Genomic DNA, 26,528 nt, shown 5'->3' with positions numbered 1-26,528 from the left:
ATTCTGAGAACAGGTCCTCATATTGTAAATCATAAACTATATACAATCCCATAAACTCCTTCATCAAGCACCTGCTAAAGTGTATGTCATAGAGAGCAAGGTGTGGAGACCCAACCTGTAATTTCAGCAATCTCAAGACTAATGCAGAAGGATCACTGTGGGATCAAGGCCAGCCTGTGCTACACAGTAAATCCAAGACCAGCCTGAATTATATAGTGAGACTCTGTCACAAAAAACAAACAGTCACGGGGCATTGTTGCACTATCATACAAAACTTCTGTGGCATTTAAATACTAGAAAAAATACTATCCCCTTTTTTCCCACCACATCTTCACCCTACATAACATCAGATTTAGGGATACTCTGCCGACGAGGTATCATCAATGCCAGCTCAACACCTAACTGGATTTCAGCTGCCCTTTTAAGATTAAAGTTGCACAGCTTTGAGCTAAAAGGACGCACAGTGTATTTTTAGGAATCTCCGTTTTAAAAATCCAAGACAAAAAAAAAAAAAAAAAAAAAAAAAAATCAAAACCACCTGAAGTAGCAAGGATATCCACAACAAACTTACTATTTCTTTCTATCCTTCTTTTTTTTTTTTTGTCTTTTTTCTTTTTATCGGTACCGGAGATCGAACTCATGACTGCGTGCTTGCAAGGCAGGCGCTTATGCCGCTGAGCTAAATCCCCAGCCCCAAACTTACTATTTCTTGATCTCTCTGTTAAAAGACCTCCCAGAGAGCTGTCAAAATATCTTGGTAGCTATGCTAGGCATGCGAACAGCTGGTCCTGAGAACAACTTATCCTTGCTTACCTGGCCTTGCTTCCAACACTCCCGGAAGATCTTCCAATTGTTCTTGTTGCTGGGGTCATGGAGACACAGAAGCCTCCCATCACAGAGCCAGGAGTGAGAAGTATGGGGGTCCAGCACATTTAACCCCATCACCATCTCCTTCACTTCCTTTTGGGTATCAGTCACATTGCAGGCCCTCTTTGAAGCATCTGAGGTTTTCTTATTTTCCACCACAGAAGCAATGATGTGGTCAAGAAAGTTGGGTAAGCTGGCCTTGCTCTTTACGCCCTGCCAAACATAAAACCACCAAGTAAGCTTGAGACATTAGGAGAAACGCATTCAAAATTCTGCTTCACAGTTGTATTCACAAGCATTCTGCAAGCCCTGATCAAACTTAAATGTTTTCTGTAATTAGAGGGGGATAAAAAGTCAGTATCTTTTAGTAGCTCAAATTCTTCTACTTTTCATATTTTGCCTCATATTTATGAAGGAAAAGATTACTCTGCCTCAATAAAGAGACTTGAGACCTAAAGAATACCTCTGGCATTCAGCACTGTGCTACATATAAGCATGTAGACCGCAGAGGTCACAAAATGCTGTAACTGCTTGGAAAAGATAATTTAGTTTGGGGGTTCTAAATTTTTTCTGACCAGCATGCCCAAGGGATACAATATGTAAGTTACTTAAAAGCCTTGTCCAGGCAATGGTTTCTGCCAGGGAGTGCCTACTCCAACAACAGGGCATGCCAGAGCACCCAAAAAGAGTTGCAGACGCTCTCCGTGTCTTCCCTCACTACCATTCCATCGAGCACCTCTCATGTGGTTCAGCAGATAGGAAAGCTCAGTCCCAGAGATGAAAGTGACATTCCTTAAAGTTGCAAGATGGAAGGAGGGGACGCTTTTGTAAATTTGATAGTCTTGTGCCTGAAGTATCACTAATTGTTCTCTATAAAAAGCATGTAACGATGTAATATCCTAGAAAAGTTAAAACAGAAAAAGGACTGAAGGAGGAAGCAGGAATAAATAAAATCAGTTTTTTTTTTTTTTAACATATGGCTTTTCAAAAATCAATGTTTTGTCTTTTTTTTTTTTTTTTTTTAACTAATCCAAGAAACAGTCCAAATGGTACATGCCCAACTACTTGCAGTTCATCACATTTCAGTCATTAATCATAACGGCCTAAGTGCCTGCCTTGCAAGCAGGCAGTCGTGAGTTCGATCCCAGGTACCGATAAAAAGGAAAAAGACAAAAAAAAAAAACAACAACAACAACAACAACAAAAAAAAAAACCAGAAAGACATATGAGGAAAAGCTGGCAACGGTGAAATTTCAGGAGTGAAGAGAACAAGTTGCTGATGAAGCCATGTGGTTACATAGGAAGGAAATTCTAGGTGAAAGAAATAAGTGCAAAACAGGCACTGCAGAGGAGCATACCTGGCCACGTTTAAGGACAGCAAGAGGTGGGTATGGCTGAGTGAATGAGGCAGAGGGTGAGGTCAGGCAGGTGAAGAGGAAAAGACAGGTCCAGTGCCTTGCACTCTACTGCAAGGGTCTTTGCTTAGTTTATGTGAGAAACAAATAGTCCTGGGAGGATTTTAGGCAGAGGTGACATGATCTGACTCACATTTTAAAAGGATCAAACTAGCTGTCATACTGAAAATAGACTGAAAAATGTAGTAAAGCATTTACTGCATTTTTTCCTTTTTATCGGTACCAGGGATCGAACTCACAACTGCCTGCTTGCAAGGCAGGCGCTTATGCTGCTGAGCTAAATCCCCAGCCCCTATACTGCAAAAATTTAAGCAAGAGATGTTCATTCAGACTAGAGAAGAAGAAGTACAACTTAGGAGAAAAGGGTACATTCAGGATATATTTTAAAGATCAAACTAGAAGGATTAGATATGAAATGTAAATGAGAAGACACCCAAATGATTCCAAGATTTTTGGGATGAGAAATAGAAGGATGGACACTACTGAATAAAAGAGGAAAACTAAGGAGGAACAAGCATATAGGCAGAAGATCAGGAGTTCAGTTTTGTATGTATTTTAAGGTTTGAAATGTCTATTAGATAGCCAAAAGAATACACTATGAATATGTTGCCTCGGCAAAACGAAGTTTCACATCCACAAGAAAATCAAGTGCATCAATGTAATAACTTTTTACTGACTTTCTAACATGGTAAAAAAGGTCTCCTACTTAAAAGGATCTCAACACTCCCAGACCTTAATGTAAAGAGAGATATTGTCAGCTTGACAAGGTAGAGAAAACAAATATCACCCATAGATCCTCCAACCCAATTATCAGATATCCGATAGTTCTTTTGTGGAAAGGCAGGAAAGGCTAGAGTTGTAGCAAAGACACTTACTGCTGAGGATGTAGAGAAGACCGGAGGGAAGGGTATGCCTGTGTCCAGCGGGGTTTGAGGAAGCTTCCCGGGCCCGGAGTGAAGAAGGTCTCGAAGGCTAGAGCCTTCGGTTTTGTTGTTGGAGGCAGTGGGACCCAGTAACAGACTGTTAAAAAGCTTTGGAGTCAATGGAGAGACCTTTGCAGTGGAGTTGAATGAGTCTAGCCCAAAGGGTGAATGAGACTCTTTATTGAGCACCGACCTCAGGGACCCTGCTTCTGTAACAACATAACCAGGAATAGCATTAGGCACTGTAAGGAATATCCAGCAAGTGACTCCTAAAAATTGGCTGAGCAACCCCCAAAACTGTCTAAGGTTTGTCAGAGACACAAGTACAGGAGATCTCAGGCCCAAAGGAAAACCCTTCCTCTTTCAGAGCTGGATTGCAAACTTCCTTTTGTTCCCATCACCTTTGGTCCATCTCATTTTTTAAGACCATTCTTCAAGTGGGTCTTCAGAAATCCTGTACTACAATCAGTGCTTGTTAAAAACGGAGATTGCTTACCTCAAGAGATTTTGATTAAATATTTCTGGTGGGGTGAAGATATCTGTATTTTTAAGCTTTCAGGTGAGTCCTGTGTCCACTGAAAGCTACTTCTGTAATTAAGTCTAGCTCTGAACCCTGGATGCAGAACAGAACTACCTGGGAAGCTCCTTAAACACTCCATCAATTCTGACTAAGGAGATCTGGGGAAGAACCCAGGAATGTGCCTTTTTAAAAAAGCTACACTTCTGGAAGACACTGAAAGAGATTCACTTATTTTACGTGATCTGCCAAAGAAATCAAGTGACATGTTTCATAAATGTGGATGGTTACGTTTGAGTCTGAAGAATCTCAGAACAACCCAAGGGCTTCTTCCACAGGCATGACAGAGGCTGGTGTTCCTCTCACCTTTTGTTTCTTCTTTTGCCTTCTGAGTTGCTAAATCCGCCAACCAATGAAGGGCAGAGGAAGGGGGCGTCGTGTCAGGGCATGGGGGCCTGATGGCTTTTAGCTCACTATTGCTATTGGATGCTGAACCATCTGCTCTCAGGGTCTCTTCAGGTCTGACATCAGTGCCATCACCTTTAGGACCGTGGCTGGGCTCTGGCGCTGTTCCTGTTGCAGTTCCTCCTCCACCTGAGAAGGTAGTTTCGTTTCCAGAAGAGGCACTAGGGTTTATGCTAGGAAGCTGGAGCACAGAAGGTTAGGGTGCCAGTTAGAAACATGGCTAATCCAATGCACTGTGTTTGTACAGAGTTCTACAAGATGCTGTGAACTATGCTAAGTTCTTTGGAAAATGCAGTGAACAAGACTTGAATGATTTTGCATGATGGAGATCATTTCTGCAATGGCAAGTTGGTGATGGTTAAAACTACTGCATTCCCGAGCTTTGCAAGTTATCTGCTGTAATGTATCAACTCTCCTAAAAATATATCTCCAGATCCTTCAACATTAACCCGTGTGGCTTAAATCAGTGAGTACATGTTTACTGACGCCTAGAAGAGTTTCAAAATACAAGCAGTATGCACCATGTCATGGACTTGGCAGGGGAAGGGTACTGGAGATCAAACCCAGAATGCTGAGCTATATCCCTAGTCCTTTCTACTCATTAAATTGGCCAGACTGGATTAAAATTTGTAATCCAGTCTGGCATGGTGGCACATTCCTGTAATCCCAGCACTTGGGAGGCGGAGGCAGGTGGATCATTGCACCTGGGCTACAAAGTGAGCCCAAGGCCAGCCTGAACTGCATAGTGAGACTCTGTCTCAGACAAAAAACAAAACAAAACAAAACCTAAAACAAACAAACAAAAAACCTGTGTAATCCTCCTGCCTCAGGCTCTTGAGTAGCTAGCATTACAGGTATATTCTACCTGTACCTGGCTAGAATAGTTGTAGATTCTATAAAAAGCACATCTAATCTCAGCAGTCAGGAGTCTGAGTCAGGAGGATCACTGTGAGTTCAAGGCCAGCCTACACTACATAGTTTCAAAAACAAAAACCAAAACAAATAAATAAACCCCAAAACAAAACAACTCCTGCATCAAATCCCATGAACTCTGGTTCTGACAGAGCAATGGCAAAATCACTATTACTAGAGACTCGGAATTGCTTTGAGGGAAGAATAAACTCATCAAACTGGACCAGTCTTCATATCTGTGTCCTCTGGACCTAAGATGAACCCAGTGATAGGGACCATGTACTTTCTTAGGACTGAGGAGACTAATAGTATTTCTGGTAACCTTTTTTATATTCTCCATCCATGCAAAGACCCCGACATCTTGACAATATACCAAAACCTGTTATTTATCACCCAAGCCTGAACTGGTTTACAGATGAATGAAGAGATACCAGTTAGAGGGAATTAAAATCCCTTAAGAATTTTTCCTGGGCTCTCTCTAGGATTCCTCATTCCATAATATGCCAGGAACCCTACAGAAGCCTAGTACGACCCAAATGAAAATGGGGCATTTCCTAGTATTAAGAATTGAAGCTATACCACACACACCACAGTTACATCCACATACACCACTTTACCTGAGACATCCCGTTGGTGACAGCAGGTCTTAGTACAGATTTGTTCTGCCGACTAATACACGGACAGTTTGCTTTAATGCCCCACTTTCCCCTGGCAGCATGTACCATGTCTCCAATATTATAAAGAGCTGAGAAACGGACAATAATAATTAATATCAGAACACTTATATGTGCCATGTGTTGAATCATGGACCTACTTTTTCTTGAGACAGGGTCTCACTATGTAGTTTAGGCTGGCTTGGAACTTGCAGAGATCCTCCTGCCCCAGTCTTCCACAGTGTCAGGATTACAGATATGTGCCATCATGCTTTTAAGCTAGATTTTTATAAGTCTAAAACCAGAGATCTTTTTGAAAGCATAAGGGATTGGGTTTTTCATTCTGGTTCAGCCAATTACAGAAGAGTGAAACAATATATAGAAATGTGATGAGTTCCTATCTCCAGAAAGGGGGAAGCAGAATGTGAAGTTACCACATGTACTCTTAACCTGTCCTTAGAGATCCGAACTCTGAAAAATACAGAAGACTGTTAAAAAAAAAAAAAAAATCAAACAATGCAGATCAATCATTTTGTCACATTTTATGGTATGTGAATATTTCCATTAAAAACACTTTTGCCAAATGCTTGGCGTAGTGGCACACACCTATAATCCCAGTACTCAGGACACTGCAGAAAGATTACCGTGAGTTCAAGGCCAGCCTGGCCACAAAGTGAGTTTTTTTCCTTGTTAAGTGGGGGTTGAATTCATGACCTCATGCTTGCCAAGCAGGCACTGTATCACTAACGCTATATCCCCAGTCCCTACAAAGTGAATTTTTAAGACCAGTCTGAATTACAGAGCAGACCCTGTCTCAAAAACAAAACAAAACAAAACACCAAATAAACCAAAAAACTTTCCAAAAATCAAACAAAACTCAAAAACCAAAATCAAAAAACCACTTTTCCCAACAAATCTACAAAAAGCATTTCCTTACCTGTGCCAGGGATGATCTGTGTGGGCATGAGATTCTCTGGTTCATGGGACTGCCCCTTCGCACACTTCAACCAAGAGAAAACCTCTTCGTCACCCATCTCCTCTGTCTCTGAAACATAAAGGAGTAATTTCACTTATTTCATCAGGATCACAAGGTAAGTCCCTCTCAGTGACTGGACATTTCAGAACCCCAAAGCCAATTTTCTCATGGCCAAAGAATTGGTAAGAGCTAACTTTCAAAATATACGCTTTACTCTGGTGTAATTCACATATAATAAGCTAACAATTGTGTGTACTTCAATGAGTTTCAATAAATGTATTCAGCTATAGAAATACTATAACTATCAATGATACAGAACACATCTGTCCTGTCTCTAAAAGGTCCCATGAACTCTGATAGTTAATACTCTTTTTTCAATCTTGGCTACTACTGATCAATTTTCTAGTACTAAACCAGAATTTCTAATACTAAGTAGCATTTCATATAGGTGAAAACATATAGCTGGGCACAATGGTACATGCTGTAATCCTAGCAGTGAGGAGGTTGATGCAAAAGAATCATGAGTTTGAGGCCAGCCTGAGCTAGGTGATGAGTTCCTTGTTCTATGCCAACCTGGACTAGACAGTGAGATTCTATCTCAAAAGAAAACAAAGAAACAAACCCACCAAACAAATCAGGAGGCATAAAGGAATAGTCATTTGTGTTAGGTTTCTTTCAGTCATTGTAAATACTTCTGAAATCCATATATGAACTGTTGCAGTATCTGTAAATTAATTTGTTTTTATAGCTCAGTAGTATTTTATGGTATGGACACATATCACAATAGTGCCACAATGTTACTTATGCACTAGTTGTCATATACCTGGATTGGTCCTAATTTTCATTCATGAATAAAGCTGTCAGAATGTTCACATACAGATTTTGTGTATATGTTTTCATTTCTTTTGTAAATAATCTAGGAGTCAGATGCCCAGTCATAGTTACATCTGGCGCCAGGAATCGAACTCAGGACCTCATGCTTGTCAGGCAAGTGCTTAGAACCACATTCTTTTCTAAAGAGATGAAACCAGTCTACATTCCTATTGTAATTTTTTGAGAGGTACTGGGATTCAAACTTAGGGCTTTATTCTTGCAGGCAGATGCTATGCTGCTGAGTTACCTCCCTGACCCTGGTAATGTTTAAAAGAGCTACTTCTTCCACATACTAACAGTTGGTACCGTCAGCTCTAAAAAGCTTTGCCTTCATAGGCATCATTTTCATTTGTATGTCCCTACTTGATTTTTTTTTTTTTACACAGTTTTCACTTGCCAGGCTTATGCTTCTGAGCTATATACCCAGCCCCTGGATAATGTTCTCCATATACTTGTCTATACTGTTTAATCTTTTGCCCATGTAACAAATTTTTTTTTAAAAAGATAGGTTCTTATTTCATTATGTAGCTCAGGTTGGCCACATACTTACAGCAATTCTCCTGACTCAGTTTCCCAAGTGCTGGGATCATAGGCATGTGCCACAAGGAACAGGCTTATTATTTTTTGGTTTGTGCTCATTTTATTTGATTGTATTGTACAAATCCTTTACAAATGTGATTGACTAACCTTTTCTCCAAGTCTATGGCTCTCACTTAAATTTCTTGACAGTGCCTTCTGAAGAATGAGTTTTTTTTTATATATATTTTTTAAGAATGAGTTTTTAAAATTCAATAACTAATTTTTATTTTGCATTGTGTCCCATGCAAGGAATATCTTTCTAAACCTAAATATTGTCTCAATTTTTCTTGAAGTTTGATAGTTTTAGTTTTATACTTAGGTCTAGAGTATTTTATGTATTGAATTCTATGGCATCACATTTAAGTATAAAAAGAGGTTATATATCCTCCAAGTTTGTTCTTTTTTGTTTTGGCTTTTCTAGGTCCTTTGCATCTCATATAAATTTTAGAACCAATCTGTCAATTTCTACAAAAAGTGTGAGTTTTGATTGGAAATTATAATTAATTACAGATCAGTTTATAAGAATATAGCACATCTCCCCACTTACTTATGTAGTCTTTAATTTCTCTTAATATATTACAGTCTTCAGTGTCTTTTTTTTTTTTTTCAACTTGCCAAATGCTGGGGTTATAGGCATGCACCACCACACCAGATTGTATTTGCTAAATTTATCCTTAAGGACTTTTTTCTGTAGATTAAACAACTGAGCCAAACATCCAAACATTCTATCACTGACTCACACCCCCAACCCCACTTCATTTTATTTTGATGCCTGCTGTAAATAATGCTAATTTACATTCTCATGGTTAATTGCCATTATAAAAAGAAATACAGCCAGGCATGGTGGCCTTACATCTGTAATCCCAGCACTTAGGCTGAGGCAGGAAGATTGCTAGGAATTTGAAGCCAGCCTGGGCTACGAAGTTGAGTTCAAGGCCAGCCTGAACTGCATAGTAAAACCCTGTCTCAAAGCGCACGGGGGTGTGGGTGTGTGTGTGTGTGTGTGTGTGTGTGTGTGTGTGTGTGTGTGTGTGTGGGCCCAGACACCAAAACCAAAACCAACAAAAAAAATCACATATATAATAGATTTTTTTATAGGTTAACTTTGTGTTCTGCAATCTTAGTATTTTTGTATATGTCTTAGGATTTTTTACATGATCTTGTCATCTGAAAGTAAAAAACATTTTACTTCTTCCTAATCTTACGGGTTTTTTGGGGGGGTCATTGAGGATTGAACCTAGGACCTTTACAGTGGGCCACACCCCAAACCCTGTTTTAGGACAGTCTTGCTAATTGCTGTGTTGCCCATGCTGGGCTCAAACTTGTGATCTTTTTGCCTCAGCCTCCCAAAGTGTTGGAATCACATGTGTCATCGCAGCCAGCTCAACCTTGTATCTTTTCTTTCTTCATATTACCTCCAGTGCAATGTTGCCTAGAGGCTACAAAAATGAATATCCTTGCTTCATTCATTTTAGGGAAAATGATTTAGTCTTTCAGATTACGTATGATCCTCCTATATATGTTATTTAGTGTTTCTCAGATTGTATTTCTTTATCACCCCTTTGAAGAATAGTTTTAGAACTTTTTTGGTAATTACCTCCAATTCTAAGAAATTTTATTGCCATGTATAGTGTATATCTGTGCTATAGTCTGTGGCCTTCTGAAAAGTGTAAGCTGTGGTAGAGGGTGAACAGGTCTAATCCAAAACTGCAACTTTTTGTGTGCTCAAAAAATTTCGGATTGTTTTGTTTTCAAAATTTCGGTTTTTTTTGGCTGTGCTAGGTCTCAAACTCAGTGTTGTGGACGCAGGTGAGTATTCCACTATGAAGCTACATCTCCAGTCCTCAACCCTAGTCTAGATACAAGTTCAGACTAAGGGTGCTCAACTTGTGAAGTCTATGTGAAGGATGTAAAATATAGAAAGCTAAAACTGTATGTTTCTGGCTCCAAGCAGGTTGAATGCAGGATATTCAACCTTAAGATTGTCTTCCCCTGCCAAGAACCAATTTTTACCCTTGTTTGAGAATACAGGACCTATTTTGTTAATATCTAGACAAATATTTTTCTGTATTTCTTCAGATAATCTATGGTCCTTTCCGATTCTGTGTTCTGAGACAGACACCTGCTATGTAGTTCAGGCTGGCTGTGAATTCATGATCTTGCTTCAGCTTCCCAAGTGTCAGCATTACAGATGTGCCCTATCATATCTGGCTAGAGTTAAATTTGACAAAACATTTTTACATCTTTGTTCACAAGACATGAGGCTAAATCTTCTTGGCTTGTCATGTCTTACAGCTAGTTTTGTATTTTTGAAATAGGATCTCTCTGTGTAATTCAGGCTGGTTTAGAACTCACTAGCCTCCTGCTTCAGCCTCTTAAGACTGTTGGGATTACAGGCATTCTACATTTGGTTTTGATGTTAGTGTAATGTTGGCTTCAAAAAATGAATTGGTGGTTCCTCTATTTTCTGAAAAACAAAGTAGTACACATATAATTTGTAATTTCTTAAATGTTTGCTGTAAGTTACCAGTATAACCATTTAGGCTGTAATTTTTCTTAGCTGGAAGTTTTTAAAACTGCAAATTTAGGGACTGGGGATTTACCTCAGTGACGTAAGTACCTGCTTGGCAAGCATAAAGTCATGAGTTCGATCCCAAGTACTAAAACCAAATGCAAAAACAAAAAAAGTACAAATTCAAACCAGGCATGGTAGCATAGGCCTGTAACCCCAGCACTTGGGAGGCTGATGCAGGAGGATCACTGAGTTCGAGGCTATCCTGGGCTATATGAGTTCAAGGCTAACCTAACCTATATAGTGAGACCGTATCTCAAAAAAAACCAAAAACCAAAAACATGATAAACAAACTATAAATTCCTCCTGAGTGCTGGGATTACAGGTATGTGCCATGCCAAGTTTAATATTCATAATTTTGATTAGCCTTTTAACATTTGAAGGATCCATAGTGAAGACCTTTTTTTTTCTTTCTATTTTTTGAGATAGGGTCTTGCTATGTAGTTCAGGCTTGCCTTTAACTCAGTATGTAATACATACTGGCCTCAAACTCCTGCCTCAGCCTCCTGAGTGCTAGGGTTACAGGCATGCCCCACCACACCCAATTTGAGCCTTGCCCGCTTAACATTTGTAATAGGCCCATTTCCTTTCTTTCTAGTTTCTTCAGGCAGAAGTTTAACTCTATGAAATATTTTGTTTCTAACAGGTGTTTAGTGCTGTCAGTCCCCCTGCTGGATGCACACCATAGTGTTGAAACATTATTTGCATTCATTCATTTCAAAAGTTTTTTAGCTAGGTATAGGACACGTGCATGTGATCCCAGCTAATCAAGAGACTGAGGCAAGATTTCTGAAATTTAAGCTTAGGCTGGGCAATTTAGCTAGACCCTTTCTCAAAATAAGAATTAAAATGGCTGACAGTATAGTTCAGTGTAAACACCAATACACACCACTATTTTCCTCTAGTTTCTCCTGTAATTCCTTCTTTGATCAATGAGCTATTTTTTTTTGGTCTTTTTCATTTTTATCGATACCAGGGATCGAACTCACGACCGCCTGCTTGCACGGCAGGTGCTTATGCCGCTGAGCTAAATCCCCAGCCCCTAATGAGCTATTTTTTGAAGTGTGTTGCTGAACTTCAAACTATGTATTTGGAATTTCCAGATCTTTTTTTTTTTTTTTTTTTTTTTTTTTTGAGACAGGGTCTCACTATATATATGGTTTAGGCTGGCCTTGAACTTACTGTGTAGACCAGTCTGGCCTCAGACTCAGGGTAATCCTTTCCAACTGCTGAGATTCCATGTACGTAATACCATACCCAGCTTTTTAATTGTCTTCGTTAGTGATTTCTAATTTAATTCTTTTCATATCAGAGAACATAGTCTTTATTATTTCAATCGCCTGATGTTTACTAAGATTTATTTCACAAGCCAGCATATAAGCTATTTTGCAAACGTTCTATGGGCACTCAAAAAAAATGTATATTCTACGCTTGTTGAAGAGTATTCTATAAATGTCAAGCTGATTGACAGTGTTAAGTTTTTTATACCCTCACTGCTTCTCTCTACTTATAAATTATTATGAGAAGGTCTTGAAACCTCCAATTATAGTTGTGGCTGTCTCTGTTCCCTTTTAATACTATTGGTCTTGTATCATATGCTTTAGAACCCCATTATTCAGTATACAAATATTTAGAATTGTTCTATTCCGTTGATGAACTGATTTTGTTATTATTATGAAATGACCCACTCTATACTTACTAATATTCTTTGTGTTTTTTGCACTGGGGACCAAATTCAGGACTCTGTGCCTCCCAGGTAGGCGCTTAACGTGCTGAGCTCCATCCCTGGCCCTCCTACCTTCTTTTGGATAGTGTATATAATTTTTTTTTTTTTACTTCTAACTTAAGTCTTTATATTTAAATTATGTTTTCTTAAAAAAAATTTTTTTTTTCCCTTGGTACCAGGGATTGAACTTACAACCTCACATTTGCCAGGCAAGCATCTGCATCACTCAGCTAAATCCTCGGCCCAAGAGTAGGTTTCTTATACTCAGCATTAAAAATGTTTTCTAGGGGCTGGGGATTTAGCTCAGCGGCATAAGTGCCCGCCTTGCAAGCAGGCAGTCGTGAGTTCGATCCCTGGTACCGAAAAAGACCAAAAAAAAAACAAGTTTTCTATTTGTCTCCCTCTTGTTTTTTGATTCATTTTTTTCTACTTTCTTTTTTTTTTTTTTTTTTTTTTGAGGTAGGGTCTCACTATGCATTTTAGTGTGGCCTTCAGGTCATTTTACATTCCAGGCTGGCTCCAAACCTGCAACGATCCTACCGCCTCAGCCGCCCAAGTGCTGGGACTGCAGGTGTGCACCATCACACCAGCTCTCTTCAGTATTTATGATTTGATTTTGTTTACACCTTTGGCTTATTATCTGTATCTCTATTTTTGAGTGGTTGCAGGATTACGGTATTACTTTCCAATTTATCACACAGCCTTTCTCCAAGTATTACACTGTATATGAGGTGTGATAAAAAATACAATGTGTGGTTTATTTTATTTTGGCACCAGGAATTGAACCCAGGATCTTGTGTTTGCCAGGAAGGCGCTGTGCCATTGAGTTGTATCCCCAGTCCTATTTTTATTTTTTTGGGACAGACTCTCGCTCTGTAATTCAGGCTGGCCTTGAGTTCTCTATGTAGCTCAGGATGGTCTCAAACTCTTGGTGATCTTCCTGCCTCAGCCTCCTAAGTGCTGGGATTACAGACGTGCACCATCACACCTAGCTCACAATGTATGTTTCAATAAAGGAAATTTATTACACTGAAAGACATATCGCCATTAATCCCCCTCAAAATACTTCCCTTGCTTTGAATACACTTATCCCATCATTCTTGCCACTTTCTGAAGTAGTTCTGGAAGTCCTTTTGTGTCTTTAGTTGCGCTGTAGTGGCTGCCTCGATGTCCTTAATTTTTTCAAAATGTTTACCTTTCATGGTCATTTTGACTTTGGGGAGGAGCCAGAAGTTGCACGGTGCCAGATCTGGAGAATAAGGTGGATGAGAACACACTGTAATGTTTTTACAAGCCTGCCTTTCTGTTGGATGGCACTCAGCAGCAGCATTCACTATTTTTTTTATTAGTACATGTTTTTAGTATACAACGATTACATTTATTGTGGGAATTGGTACATGTACATAATACATTTTAATTCCTTTTTTTCCATCCCCCTAGCCCTCTTCTCCCTCCAACTCTTGGTCCCCTTCCCATTTGCAAAAGCTCTATTCACAGCAAATTTTTTTTGTAATCACATTTCATAAAGCCACTCATCAAAAAGGACTTCCAGAACTGCTTCAGAAAGTGGCAGGACTGATGGGATAAGTGTTCAAAGTGAGGGGGAGTTTTTTGAGGAGGATTAATGGCAATGTGCATTTACTGTAATAATTTTAAAAAATGAAAATAAAACAATAAATATTCACCATATTTTTGATCACTCCTTGAATAGCATAAGACTTTTATAAAACTATACATTTATTTCTCCCTCTTTTCCTTTATGTTCTTGTTGTTACACACTTTTTTTTTTTTTTTTTTTTTTTTTTGGTCTTTTTATCGGTACTGGAGATCGAACTCTCGACTGCCTGCTGGCAAGGCAGGTGCTTATGCCGCTGAGCTAAATCCCCAGCCTGTTGCTACACATTTTAATAAGTCCCACAACACATTATTTTAATTACTTTGAAAAAGATTAAAAATGAGAAAAAATCATGTCCATTTATTCACATACTTACCATACAAAATGTTCTTCATTCCTTTCTGTGAATTCAAATTCCCACATCATCATTTTCTTTGCCTGCATAATTCTCTTAATTTTATTGCAGTACAGATATGCTGCTGATGCATTCTATTTTCTTGGAGCTTTTCTTGGTCTGAACCCCCACACTCATCCTCAGTGGTGGGGACTGAACCAAGACCTTAACCATCCTGAGCTTGTGATGGCTCTGCTCCTTCCCAGCCCTTTTGATAATTATTTTTTGAGACAGCATCTCAGTAAGTTGCCCAGGCTGGCCTCCAACTTGTAATCTTCTTGCCTCAGCCTCCTGATTAGTTGGAATTACACGCATGCACCACCATGCCTGGCTCACTCTTTATATTTGGTAAATATTCTGAATTCGGTACAAATTCTAGGTTAATAAGTTTGTTTTTAGTACGATAATTAAGATGTTATTCCACTGTCTTCTGGCCTACAGGTTTTTAAAAAAAGTTGACTGTCATTATTATCTTTGTTACTGTAGATAAAATGTGTTTTTTCACTTACTGGCATTTTTTGACTTTTTCACTATTCTTCCACAATCAACAATCAGGTTTTGTGGTGCTTGGTGTCGTTTTATTGATATTTCTATTTTTGTTCTTTTGAAACAGTGTCTCACTCTGTACCTCAGGTTGACCTTAACTTGCCTCAATCATCCTACCTCGGCCTGTCAAGTGCTGGGATTACAGAAGTGCACCACCACTCTGGAAAGATTCTGGCTTTATGTAAATTTTTGGCCTCCACCCTCCCATGTTTTCTCTTTCTGGAACTCCAACTATATATTTGGTAGACTATCCTATACTATAATCTACAGCTCTACAAGACACTGAGTGTAATTCTAGGATTTACCTTTATTTTTTTTGCTGTACTGGAGATTGAACCCAGGGGTACGCCACTGCTAAGCTATATCCCTAGCTCTTTTTATGTGAAATTTTAAATTTTTGAGACAGGATTTTGCTAAATTAAATTTCCCAGGCTGGCCTACAACTTGTGATCCTCCTGGCTCAGCCTCCTGACTAGCTAGCTGGGTTTTAGGGCTCAGGGACTTTGGGACTTTTAATAGCTGCTTTAAGTAGCTTTTCTACTAGTACCACCATTATTATCATTTTTGGGTATTTTTAATTTTTTTCAAGCCTACTAATCATATCATTCTGGTTTTTGCATATCAGATAATTATGATTGTAGAGCTTGATGTTTCTGGGTATTAGTTTTGGTTGTAATCCTTTAAAGAGTGTTTGGCTCTAGTGTGATGCAGCTAAGTAACAAACAGAGCAGTTTGATGCTTCTGAGGCTTACTTTACACTTTGCTGTGGCAGCGCCAGAGACACTTATTCTAGCATTAAGTATATAAAGCCACTGCTAAGATGTGATCCTTCTGAGCCTACCACATGTCTCTTTAGTCTGGCTGATGGGAATACCGTTGTGAGTTCTGCAAATTACTCAGTCAGCTGTTTTTGCAGTTTCACTCTTGGGTTTCAAAGGGTTTTACCTCGTGTATTTGCCAATTACTACACAAAGAACTGAGAGGATTCTTTATAGAGATCTCTGATGTTCTGTGTGTACAAAGCTTACTTCTTTTCAACACTCTGCCTCACTCTTCTTAGAATCTAATCTCTGTCTCAACTCAGGAAGGCTGCCAAGCTTATTCTAGTTCCCTTTCACTATGCTACAGTCTGGATATTACCCTTGGCACTAAGCTGAGGCAGCCCTATTTCTTTCCCTCTCAGGTATCATCCCTTGTTGCCTGATGCCCAGTGTCAACAACTCTTATTTCACAGATCTTAGCCACTTTTCTTATTGTTACGGCAAGAGGGCAATTTCTCTGGGCAGGAGCTAACATGTCTGGAACACACAGTGGGTATTGGGTCCTATGTAATCACTTTATATCCAACAATTCCTTTAATACTCAAAACAATGCTGTGAGAGAAGTACTGATACTATGTGTTTTATAGACAAGGAAACAGACTCTAAGAGATTAAGTAGCCCAAAATGTCATGATTGGTATAATAATATGTGGAAGCAGGTTTCAAATCCCAGTAGCCTAACCTTTAAAAAAAACCAGTTACAGTGATTATACTCAATCTCTGAAGAGGAGAAAATGGACAAGGTCAAAAGGCAAGGATCCTTGACATAAAGATAAAGCAAGAATCAAGGCAGACAGAGGATTTGAATATATACTTCTTCCAAAAACAAGCAAATGGCCAATAAACACTGAAAAGATACTCAAGTAGTCATCAGGGAAATGCAAATAAAAACACATGATGAGCTACTACTACACTGCCACTATGAGGGTATAACAAAAAAGATAAACAGTAATCAGTGTTTGTGACACTGTAGAAAAACTGGAACCCTCACACATTGCTGATGGGACTATAAAATGGCACAACTGCTTTGATATACAATTTGTAAGTTCCTCAAAAGTTTTTTCTTTTTAAAATTATTTTTTGAGACAAGGTCTTGCTATGTTGCTCAGGTTGGCCTCAAACTCCTGGGCTTAAGTGATTCTCTTGCATCAGCTTTCCAAGTGGCTTGAAACTACAGGTGTGTAACACTCCAAAACAAAGATTAAAAAATTAAACGTAGAAGTGTTTGAGTCAGCAATCCCACTCCTAGGTATACAGCCTAGAGAATTTCAAATATACGCCCATGCAAAAACCAAGTGTCTCTGGTGTTGCCATAGCAAAGCATAAAGTAAGCATCAGAAGAATCAAACTGATCCATATGTTACTTAACTGCACCAGGTTAAAGCCAAACACTTTTTAATTGCATACCTGTAATTCCAGCACTCAGGAGGCTGAGGCAGGAGGACTGCCAGGGGTTAAACGCCGGCCTGAACTACACAGAGACCCTGTCTCAAAAGCAAAACAAAAACAAAAACACCTGTATATAAATGCTTACAATAGCACTATTCACAAGAGCTAAAGACAGAGATCACACAGATATGCATCATTTGAAGGACACAATGCAGCATATCCATACAGTAGAATATTACTTCAGAGTGCAAAGGAATTCTTGTTTTGTTTTTTGTTATTTTTTTGGTTTTGTTTTCTTCCCCTTTGTAGTTTAGGCTGGCCTCACACTTATGAAGCAGCCCAGCCTTCTAAGTATTGGGATTACAGGTGCATGTCACCACACTCACTTGTTTTTGTTTTTATGAGACAGGGTCTAGCTACATAGTTCAGGCTGGCCTTTGAACTCACTACAAAACTCTTGTCTCTATCTCAAGTACTTGGATTATAGGTATGTGTCACTATACCCAGCTCAGGAATGAATTACATGAAAACAGGAATAAAACTTTACTTATGATAGGACCACACTTTGTAGTTTAGATAACTTTGAACTCACTATGTACCCCAAGCCAGCCTTGAACTCCTAGAAATCCACCTGCTTCAATCTCCCTAGTACTAGGGTTACAGGTGTGTGCCACCATACTCCACTTATATGAATAAAACCTTAAAGTATTATGTTAAGCGCAAGACAGTCATAAAAGGCTTTGGGCTTCTAATTCTTTTTTTTCTTATTTGTAGTGCTAGAGATCAAACCCAGAGCCTCACACATTCTAGGCAGGTATTCTACCACAGAGCTATATTATCAGCTTATATGACTTCATTTATATGATATGACCAGAACAGGCAACATTATAAAGACAGTTAGTATAGGGTGGCCAAAGGCTGGGTGTGGAAGAAACTGGGAGTAGCTGCTAACTGCCCCTTTGCTAAATAAAGTTTTCTAGGGGGAGAAGTGGTTACAAAAATCAAGTTAGTGATGATAGCTATATAACCCTGTACATTAAATACTGAATTGTTGAGCCAGGGATACAGCTCCGTGGCACAGTGCCTGCTTGGCAAGCACAAGCTCCGAGTTTGATTCCTACTACCAATAAATAAATAAAAAAAATACTGAATTGTATACTTTAAAAGGGAATTTTAGGGCGTGTGAATTATATCTCAATAAAGATATTAAAAAGAGGGGTAAGATAAGGAATAATCCTTCTTGGCTTGTTTTAGGAGTCAAAGTTTTACAATAACTAAAGGTAAGCAGTTTAAAAAGGAGGTACAGACAGGCATGGTTGTGCATGCCAGTCATCCCAGCACTCAGGAGGCTGAGGTAAAGGATTACCACGAATTCAAGGCCAGCCTGCAGTATATAGTGAAACCTGTCTCAAAAAATATATATAAATCAATCAACTTTTAAAAATACAACAAAATAAAAAGGGGGATAAGCCTGTATTTTTTTCAATTTCCAAGTCTCAAAACTCCATTGATTCACATCTGCAGGTTACCTATAGAACCACATAGGACAACTTTTGCTTACCACTGCGAGGACGGCTTTTTCTGAGCCTGTAACAGTCAAGGCAGACCCCAAATCCGCATTTGCGACAAACCCAGTGGATGTTGAAGAGTGTTGTTTCACATACATCACACATCTCTCGCACTCCGCGTACAGCTCTCTTCCATGCCACTTTCTCTGGTAAAAAGAGGAAGAGGAAAACTATTGGCATTGACTATCCTGATCAAAAGGTTACATATCTACTGATCCCCATTCAAACAATCTCATCTAATAGATTCATGAACTTTATAATTACAACAGAAACAAAATACAAGGCATTTTCTAGTATTTCAAGAGCTTGGAGTAATAGAAGGACACAATAACCTAGTGTTAACGTGGAACTAATGTTATATGTTGTCACTTAAAATACTGTAAAGTTGGGCCTGGTGGTGTACAACTGTGATCCCAGCTACAGTGGAGACTGAGGCAGGAAGACCTAAAGTTTGAAGACAACCTGGGCAACATGGAAAGGCCTTGTCTCAAAATAATTTAAAACAGTAAATAAAAAAGGATAAGAATGTAGTTCAGTATGAAGCCCTGGGTTCATTTCGCAATACTGGTATAAATGTGCACACACACAAAAAGATACTACAAATTTTTCAATTGGGGAGAGCCTGAAATAAGAGGATTGTTTTCTTGAAATTTAGGGTCTAATTTCACAGTATAATTTTCTTTGGTCTGCCACTAGCATAGAGTATCTCACAGACTAGGTAGACATGAAAAGCATAGCCATCTGAATAATGCTGGTTCCAGATAATGAACATGGTACCTGGTAGGACTTTATCTAGTCACAAATCATAGAACTTTGCTTACTACCACAAATTAATTCAAAGCAAACAGAACACCTGGTGAAAAAAACCCATATGGGGATCCAAATGTATCTGCTGGCAGCTGTATGACAAAATGAAAGCAAAGCAGGAAGGAATTTTTGGTTTTATAAGTGTCAAAGACTAAAAGAATAAGGTCTGTTGGATGTAGTTAAGGCTTCAGCTATAAGCTGCACAGGAATCTATTGGTCTAATTCATACACTGAGAATGCCATCTTCCACTCCTCCCTTCATATGAAAGAATCAAAATTTCCAACTAGCAGTGTTTGGAAGACAAGTAAGAGGTGCCTTACGGTGTGGCTCCACCATCATCATGGCCTCCTTTTCAGACATTACAAGCTGACAAAACTGGTCCCCAACGTTGGCCAGGATGTATTTTGAGGTCTCTAGGTCTATCCCTTCTGCTAGGGAGGAAGAGGGAATCCACAGGTTCATGGCATCAGGGTCACTTTGCTGAGGGCTTAAAAACCCCTCCACACGAAGTACCCCCTTTCGAGTGAAGATCAACCTGAGACAGGAAAATAGACAGTTAAAACGCGGTCATCGCTTGAGATCCAAGGGAGACTGGTTCCAGGCCACACTGCTGCCCTCCCCTAGTTGCTAAAATCTGCAGCTGATCAAGTCTCACATATAAAATGCAAGAATTGTATATAACCTATGCACATTCTTCCACATACTTTTGAGTGTCTCTAGAATACTTAATGTAACATAATGTAATGTAAAGGCTATGCAAATAGTTGTGATACTGTACTGCATAATGACAAGAAAATAGATTCAGTACACTGGTAAACATAATACATTTTCAATCCATAGTTAGTTAACTCTAGATATGGAACTAGGAGATATCTATTATCTTTCCCATTAGAAACTTGGTACCTATTCCACTGAGTATGCAGCATTTAAAAGAGAAGCTGGTCCACAAGCTCCACCGTCCAAAGGCCACATCTTCCTGCAAGTGGGCCCATGTGCTCCATTTGCTCTCTTGCTACTCTGATGTTTCAGGAAGGACCAGCATCTCTATCTCCATCCTATCCTCTTTCCCGATCCAGAGATACTCCTCTTCTAATTCTGTCTGCTCTTTTCTACACTGTCCAGTACCTTTTCTATTAAATCATTTTTAAAAAGCTCTACAAGATAAGCACTTAAATATGCCATTAATTTCTATTATATACATCCACATGACTCCACATTCTCCTCCATTTATCTGCTTGTAGGAGCAAGTTTCCTCTTTTTGTTATTGTCTTTTTGAGACAAAGCTTACCATGTAGTTCAGACTGGCCTTAAACTCATTTTGTAACCCAGGCTAGCCTCGAACTTGCAGCAATCTTCCTGCTTCAGCCTCCCAAGTACTGGAATTACAGGTATGTGCCACCAGGCCTGGCTGCAAGTTTTCTTCAAAGGTTAATTACACTCATCATCAGTTCTTTCCCTTTACATTTGTTCTTCCTCTACAATCTGATATTTCACCTACAGTCTACCAAAACTTCTTTTGACCAGGTCATTCAATCTTGCTAAGTCAAATGGTCACTTCCAGTTCTTATTGCACATGACCTACTTGCGTTTGGTGCAGTTCATTATTCCTTCCTGGAAATACTTTCTTTAGTTGTCTTCCAAGATTGCTAGCTTACTTTCTAGTTTTTCACATACCGCAATGTTTTTTTGTCTTTGGTCAAACTATCTTTTCCTAGTTCCCTTTACTAGTTTCTTCTCATATTTCCCAGCTCCAAACACTGGAGAATGCCAGAGCTTATTTCTTTACCCACACTAACTCCTGAGACAATCTCAATTGACTACTGGGATAAATACTTGGGATATCAAAATTGGTACTGCAAGGATGGACTTTTTCCTATAACTCTACAGGTGGAGACCCAGCTGCCCTCTCTACATCTCTATCTGGAAATACAATGGGGAGCTCAAATTTAACATGCCTAAATTTAAACTTCCCCAAACCTGATTTTCCCTAAGAAATGTCCTTGTCACTAACTGGTAATCCCATTCTTCTAGTTCTCAGGTCAAACATTGTAGAATCTTTTCTACTATATTCTATGTCCGATAACTATGTGCACTCTGCCTTCAAATATATATTTAGCAGAGAGTGGTTGTCCACACCTGTAATCCCAGCACTCAGGGGGCTGAGGCAGAAGGACTGCCATGAGTTCTAGATCAGCCTGGGCTATATAAGATAGTTCAAGGCAAGCCTGCACTATATAGCAACATCCTGTCTGAAAAACAAAAAACAAACAAACAAACAAAAAAAGTGCATTTAGAATCCAGACCCTTTTTACCATCTTCATTGCTATCTTTCTGGTCTAAAGCTACCATCACTTCTCACTTGGATAATTTCAACAGGATTCTAGACTTTGTTGTACTTCTGTCCTTGCTTCCATAACCTATTCTCAAAAAGGCAAAGTAGCCTCTTAAAACATTAATTAGAGCTGGTTGTAGTGACACATGCCTGAATCCCAGTACTCTGGAAGCTGAAACAGGAAAATTGCCATGAGTTCAAGGTCAGCCTTTGTATATTAAGTTCAAGTCATCCTAGTTCACATGGCAAGACCCTATCTAAAACAAAAACCAAAAAACATTAGTGTCACTCAATGAGCTAAAGAGTTCTAGGGACCTATTCAGAGTAACAGCCTGGAAAAGCCCTTAAAATTTAGACCCATGATTCTTTGCTCTTGCCTAAATCTGATGTTTTACTCAATGCCATATTCTCAAAGTTCAGAATAACTGCTAGTGCAGAATAACTGCTCAATAACTATTGGCCAAATAAGGGAACTGCACATCATAAACCATTTAGACTTATTTTAAAAATTAAATATTCTTGAAATTAATTTAAAAGATACGTCCAAGTTTCTTAAGTAGAGGAAAAATGACTAGACAGTAGTTATTGGAAAAGCAGGGAACATTCAGAATTTTCTGTTTCAAAGATGTTTGTCCAAGTTTTCCTAGAAGCTGGGGTAAAAGAATCATTTAAGCACACACATTTGGGGCCAGCCTGATGGACAGTACTACAAAAACCCATCTCAAAAAAGAAAAGAAAAAGCCACACATGCCTGTAATCTCAGCACTTGGTAGGCTGAGGCAGGAAGATTGCTGTCAGTTTGAGGCCACATAACAAAACCCTGTCTTAAAAATTAAAAAAACCAAAAAAACCACCCAGGGAATTAGCTCAGTAGTGTTAAGTGCCTGCCTCGCAAGTGTGATGTCTTGAGTTCAATCCCTGGTACCAAAAAAAAAAAAAAAAAAAAAAAAAAAAAAAAAAAAAAAAACACCCCAAAATAAAACAAAGGCAGACAATAGTGATGTCCAGAATTCCTGCACTTTGGGATCATAAATTTGAGCCCGATGTGGGCAATACCATGAGATCCATGTCAACATAAAAAAACTTTAAAGTCCTGGGTTCAATACCCATTATTACATACTCCTATCTTACCCCTACTAATCTCTTATTGCCACTATGTAAATCAGGTTACTCTAGCACTAATTGAGTGTAAATGATCAGGCAGATCCATAACATAAAATGATATTGTTCTGCTTACACTACTAGTTTCAAACTCAAGTTAGGAAGAACTCAAGAAACAACAGGGTTGCAGCTAATTTTTTTTTTTTTTTTATCTTTTTCTTTTTTTATCGGTACTGGGGATCCAACTCACAACCACACACACTTGCAAGGCAGGTGCTTATGCCGCTGAGCTAAATCCCCAGTCCCCCTGTTGCAGCTAATATTGTTCCAACTCTCCAAGGGCAAAAACTACATGTCAGCCAGAGGTTTAGCTAAGCAGCACAAGTGCCTGTCTGGTAACCATGAGGTTGCGAGTTTGATCCCTGGTACCAAAAGCAAAAAAAAAAAAAAAAAAAAAAAAAAATCAAAAAAACCTCACCATATGTCATTTTATAATCCTAACAACTCAGTGACTACAAAAGCAGAGCCCCAGCACAAACACAGGGAGCAAAGGATTTAAGGAAAATAGAAAGATGGTAAGGTGTGCTTATAGATTCAGAGGAAGAAGTGCAGTTATATGCTCTTGTGTGAAAACTGGGAATGAAGGCAGAGAGATCTGAGTACCTCCGGAAGTGAAAGAAGCGGCAGGCCACAGTTGAGTCATCTTGCTCCTGCTCTTTGAATTTCCGATACCGCTCCAGGCGGCACTCACGACACTTGTGCAGGTGAGGGGCCACGTTGATGCACGACCCATCCTGCAGGAAGGGCTCTCCAGACTGTTTCAGCTTCTTCACTTTGCTCACATCTTTCAGCACTGACTGGCCAACTAAGGCGAGAGGCAGGAGAAAAGGTTGGCATGAAATATTTAAACAGGACCACATACCATGATCCTCTTAGAAACAGAGAAGTGTCCCGACCTGGGCAACTACTTGTTTTGAATCAAGGAAGGGACAGCGGGGGGCCAAGGGGCTGCAACTGGGAGCTAAGATCCATGAAGAGAACTTGTAGGAAGTATACTGTGTGGTGAAACAATTGTGTGTGTGTGGTAAAATCCGCCTCTAGTCCCTTAGGACTGGGGGCTACTCTGTTAATCAAGGCCTCTTGGTTTCCCTTAAGCTAGCTAGTCCTAGTGAAAACTGCTATTCTCACCACCATATTTTCTGTTATACACTTCTGGATCATAACCTCCATTTTAAGTTAGTGGATTTTTGTAGGTGTTAAAATCCTTATGCGTGTTTGAAAGGTGCAACAGAGGCAGGTGAAATCCCTTTGCTTCAAGTCCACAAAGTCTCCATATGGAAACCAGTTTTCAATTACTCTCTGAAGTAAACTTTAAAAGGATGAAGTAGGAATTACATAAATACAAGGACATAGTTCCTGATCAAAAGTAACAGACTGATGAGGAAGGTCAAGACTCTCTTGTAGACAGGTAACCCTCTTACAATGCTGTTATAGATGTGACCCTGCCCTGCACTCTGTGCCAGAGGTAGCAAGAGCCTTTGCCAGGCCCCCTTAGCACAGTAATGTATGAGATTCTACAATGTGCCATTAAAATGAGGGCCTCTGCCACAAAGAGCACAAGCATTTAAGGCTAGTGCCAGAGCAAAGTTTGTGGGCTGCCCTGGCAGGATCACCTTTCAGGGGGGCGGTCCGAGGCCGGCCTTTAGGGGTCTGCTTCCCTTTGCCCTTGCCCAGCAACAATTCAGCAGTGCGTTCTCCATTGGGACCCAGCTTCCCCATCAGGTGTTCTGGAATCCCCTTCAGGCCAGTCTTCGCCTGCAGCTGCTCCTCAGAGTCACTCAAATCTGACAGGTCACTGTTGGTGCTGGAGTCTGAGTCCTGTCTGCAAGCCAAGCTTCGCTCATCCAGTGAGAACCTTTTCACAGCTTCAAAGGGAGCTTTGTTCTCCTGTGAAAAATCTGCTGGGGAGGACAGAAAACTGCCTGAGTGCCTGCCAAAGACGTTACTAAAGGTTTTGAGGAGGGGATTGTCCTGCTGCCCAGGCCCCACAGTTGGCCTTTCCTCTGTGGGACTGGAGGAGAGAGTAGGCATCTCTATGGGCTGGGTGAGGCTGCTGGTGGGTGAGCTGGAACGGCCATTCCCCATGGCAGAGAGGCTTGGGCTCCCAGTGCTAAGAGTGGAGCCCAGAACGCCAGGCACCAGCTTAGAGGAGTCAGTTGTAATGAAGAGAGGTTTCTTCTTTGTTAAACATGTTGAATCTGTGGAGGAGTGAGACTCAGGCCAGCTGGGTGCTGCCTTGGAGGTGACAGTGGTAGCAGAGCTACTCGATGCCTGAGATGCAAAGCTGCTGAAAGGGCTATGTTCCACCTTCTCCACAAATGCCAGGAAAGGGTTAGAAGGCTCTTCTCGGGACAGTTTGGGGGGCTGTAAAAATAGATTTTCATGACTCTCTGGAGTGCGGGTATTCAGGAGGCTCCGTGGGAAGGCTGGAGTGAGGGTGGGCATGGACTCTGCAGGCACTTTCCGGTCCACAGAGCTGCCAGCCTTGGAGCCTAGCTTTGTGTCTGCTCCAAGAGTGGATCTGCTTTTACACAGGCCAGAGCTCAGGCTCTCAAGGCTTTGCTTGAATGAATCCCGACTAGAGGAATCATCAGCTAAACTCTCCGAAACTGTAGTGAAGTAGTTACTGGTAGGTAAAGTTTGGGACATGCATTGAAAAAATAAGTTTTTGGAGAGATCAGAGTCTTTTTGTGCCTCTGGTGCAGAGCCACAGCCAAAAGAGAAGCCCAAAGGTTTGTTCTCGGTGATTAGAACCCCATTGGACTGGTTTCGTCCACTTCCAAAAGTCAAAGGTTGCGATAAACTTGGGAGAGATGCTCCAAATCCAGAAGAGCCCAGAATAGAGTTTCTTGAAATCTGAAAGGATTAGAAAGCTGGAGTTAGTGATGCAGTTTCTCATGGAGACCTAACAAACTCTTTTTTCAATCTTGCTATTGCCAAATTAGCACTTGTGCATGTGTCAGTCAACTTCTCCTCCTAGTGTCCCATTAGCTCTGCTCTTCCAACTGAATTTCATCAGCACTAGTGGGGAAGGACATAGCAGGGTATCATTCAAACTGCCTCTCTGTTGGTCATTACCCATCAGTGGTCGTAATAGGAAGGATTTGGAAGTAGAGAGACTACTACGGTACTGGGGAATAGAGTTACTGAACAGACATCATCCTTTACTTTGAAATATATCAGTGACCTGGTTAGTATCAATTTACCTCAATGATGTTTGAACTACTGCTAAAAGTTTCAATTTATTGGGCTGGGGATTTAGCTCAATGGTGTAAATGTCTGCTGGCAAGCACAAAGTCATGAGTTTGATCCCCAGTACCAAAAAAAAACAAAGCAAAACAAAAACCCTTTTGATTTAAAGCTATTGCTGATAGCCCTTTCAAAAAATGACTTCGTTGTCACAAGTCCACTATACAT

At 39.9% G+C, this 26,528-nt stretch overlaps 1 protein-coding gene across 5 annotated transcripts in view; it reads right to left on the bottom strand.

The window, feature by feature from the left end:
• Positions 1 to 26,528, bottom strand: part of Kdm3b (lysine demethylase 3B) — a 69,517-nt gene that overhangs the window by 8,722 nt on the left and 34,267 nt on the right. For 3 of the 5 annotated variants that reach the window (XM_063232164.1, XM_063232166.1, XM_063232168.1), the window contains 10 exons: positions 24,725 to 25,967; positions 23,715 to 23,916; positions 19,939 to 20,153; positions 18,804 to 18,956; positions 13,674 to 13,727; positions 6,690 to 6,797; positions 5,717 to 5,844; positions 4,089 to 4,368; positions 3,158 to 3,414; positions 814 to 1,080 (listed from right to left, as the gene is read on the bottom strand). In XM_063232164.1, coding sequence (XP_063088234.1) covers positions 814 to 1,080; positions 3,158 to 3,414; positions 4,089 to 4,368; positions 5,717 to 5,844; positions 6,690 to 6,797; positions 13,674 to 13,727; positions 18,804 to 18,956; positions 19,939 to 20,153; positions 23,715 to 23,916; positions 24,725 to 25,967 — 2,907 coding nt within the window. The remainder of the gene's footprint in view (positions 1 to 813; positions 1,081 to 3,157; positions 3,415 to 4,088; positions 4,369 to 5,716; positions 5,845 to 6,689; positions 6,798 to 13,673; positions 13,728 to 18,803; positions 18,957 to 19,938; positions 20,154 to 23,714; positions 23,917 to 24,724; positions 25,968 to 26,528) is intronic. The other 2 variants (XM_063232165.1, XM_063232167.1) reach the window with 1 other exon arrangement.

Source organism: Cavia porcellus, unplaced genomic scaffold (assembly GCF_034190915.1).
Source record: "Cavia porcellus strain 051 isolate PalLab524CR breed Dunkin Hartley unplaced genomic scaffold, mCavPor4.1 scaffold_21, whole genome shotgun sequence".
Classification (NCBI taxonomy): Eukaryota; Metazoa; Chordata; class Mammalia; order Rodentia; family Caviidae; genus Cavia; species Cavia porcellus.
The sequence above is the reverse complement of the archived record's forward strand: the minus strand, read 5'-3'. Positions and strand labels throughout refer to the sequence as shown.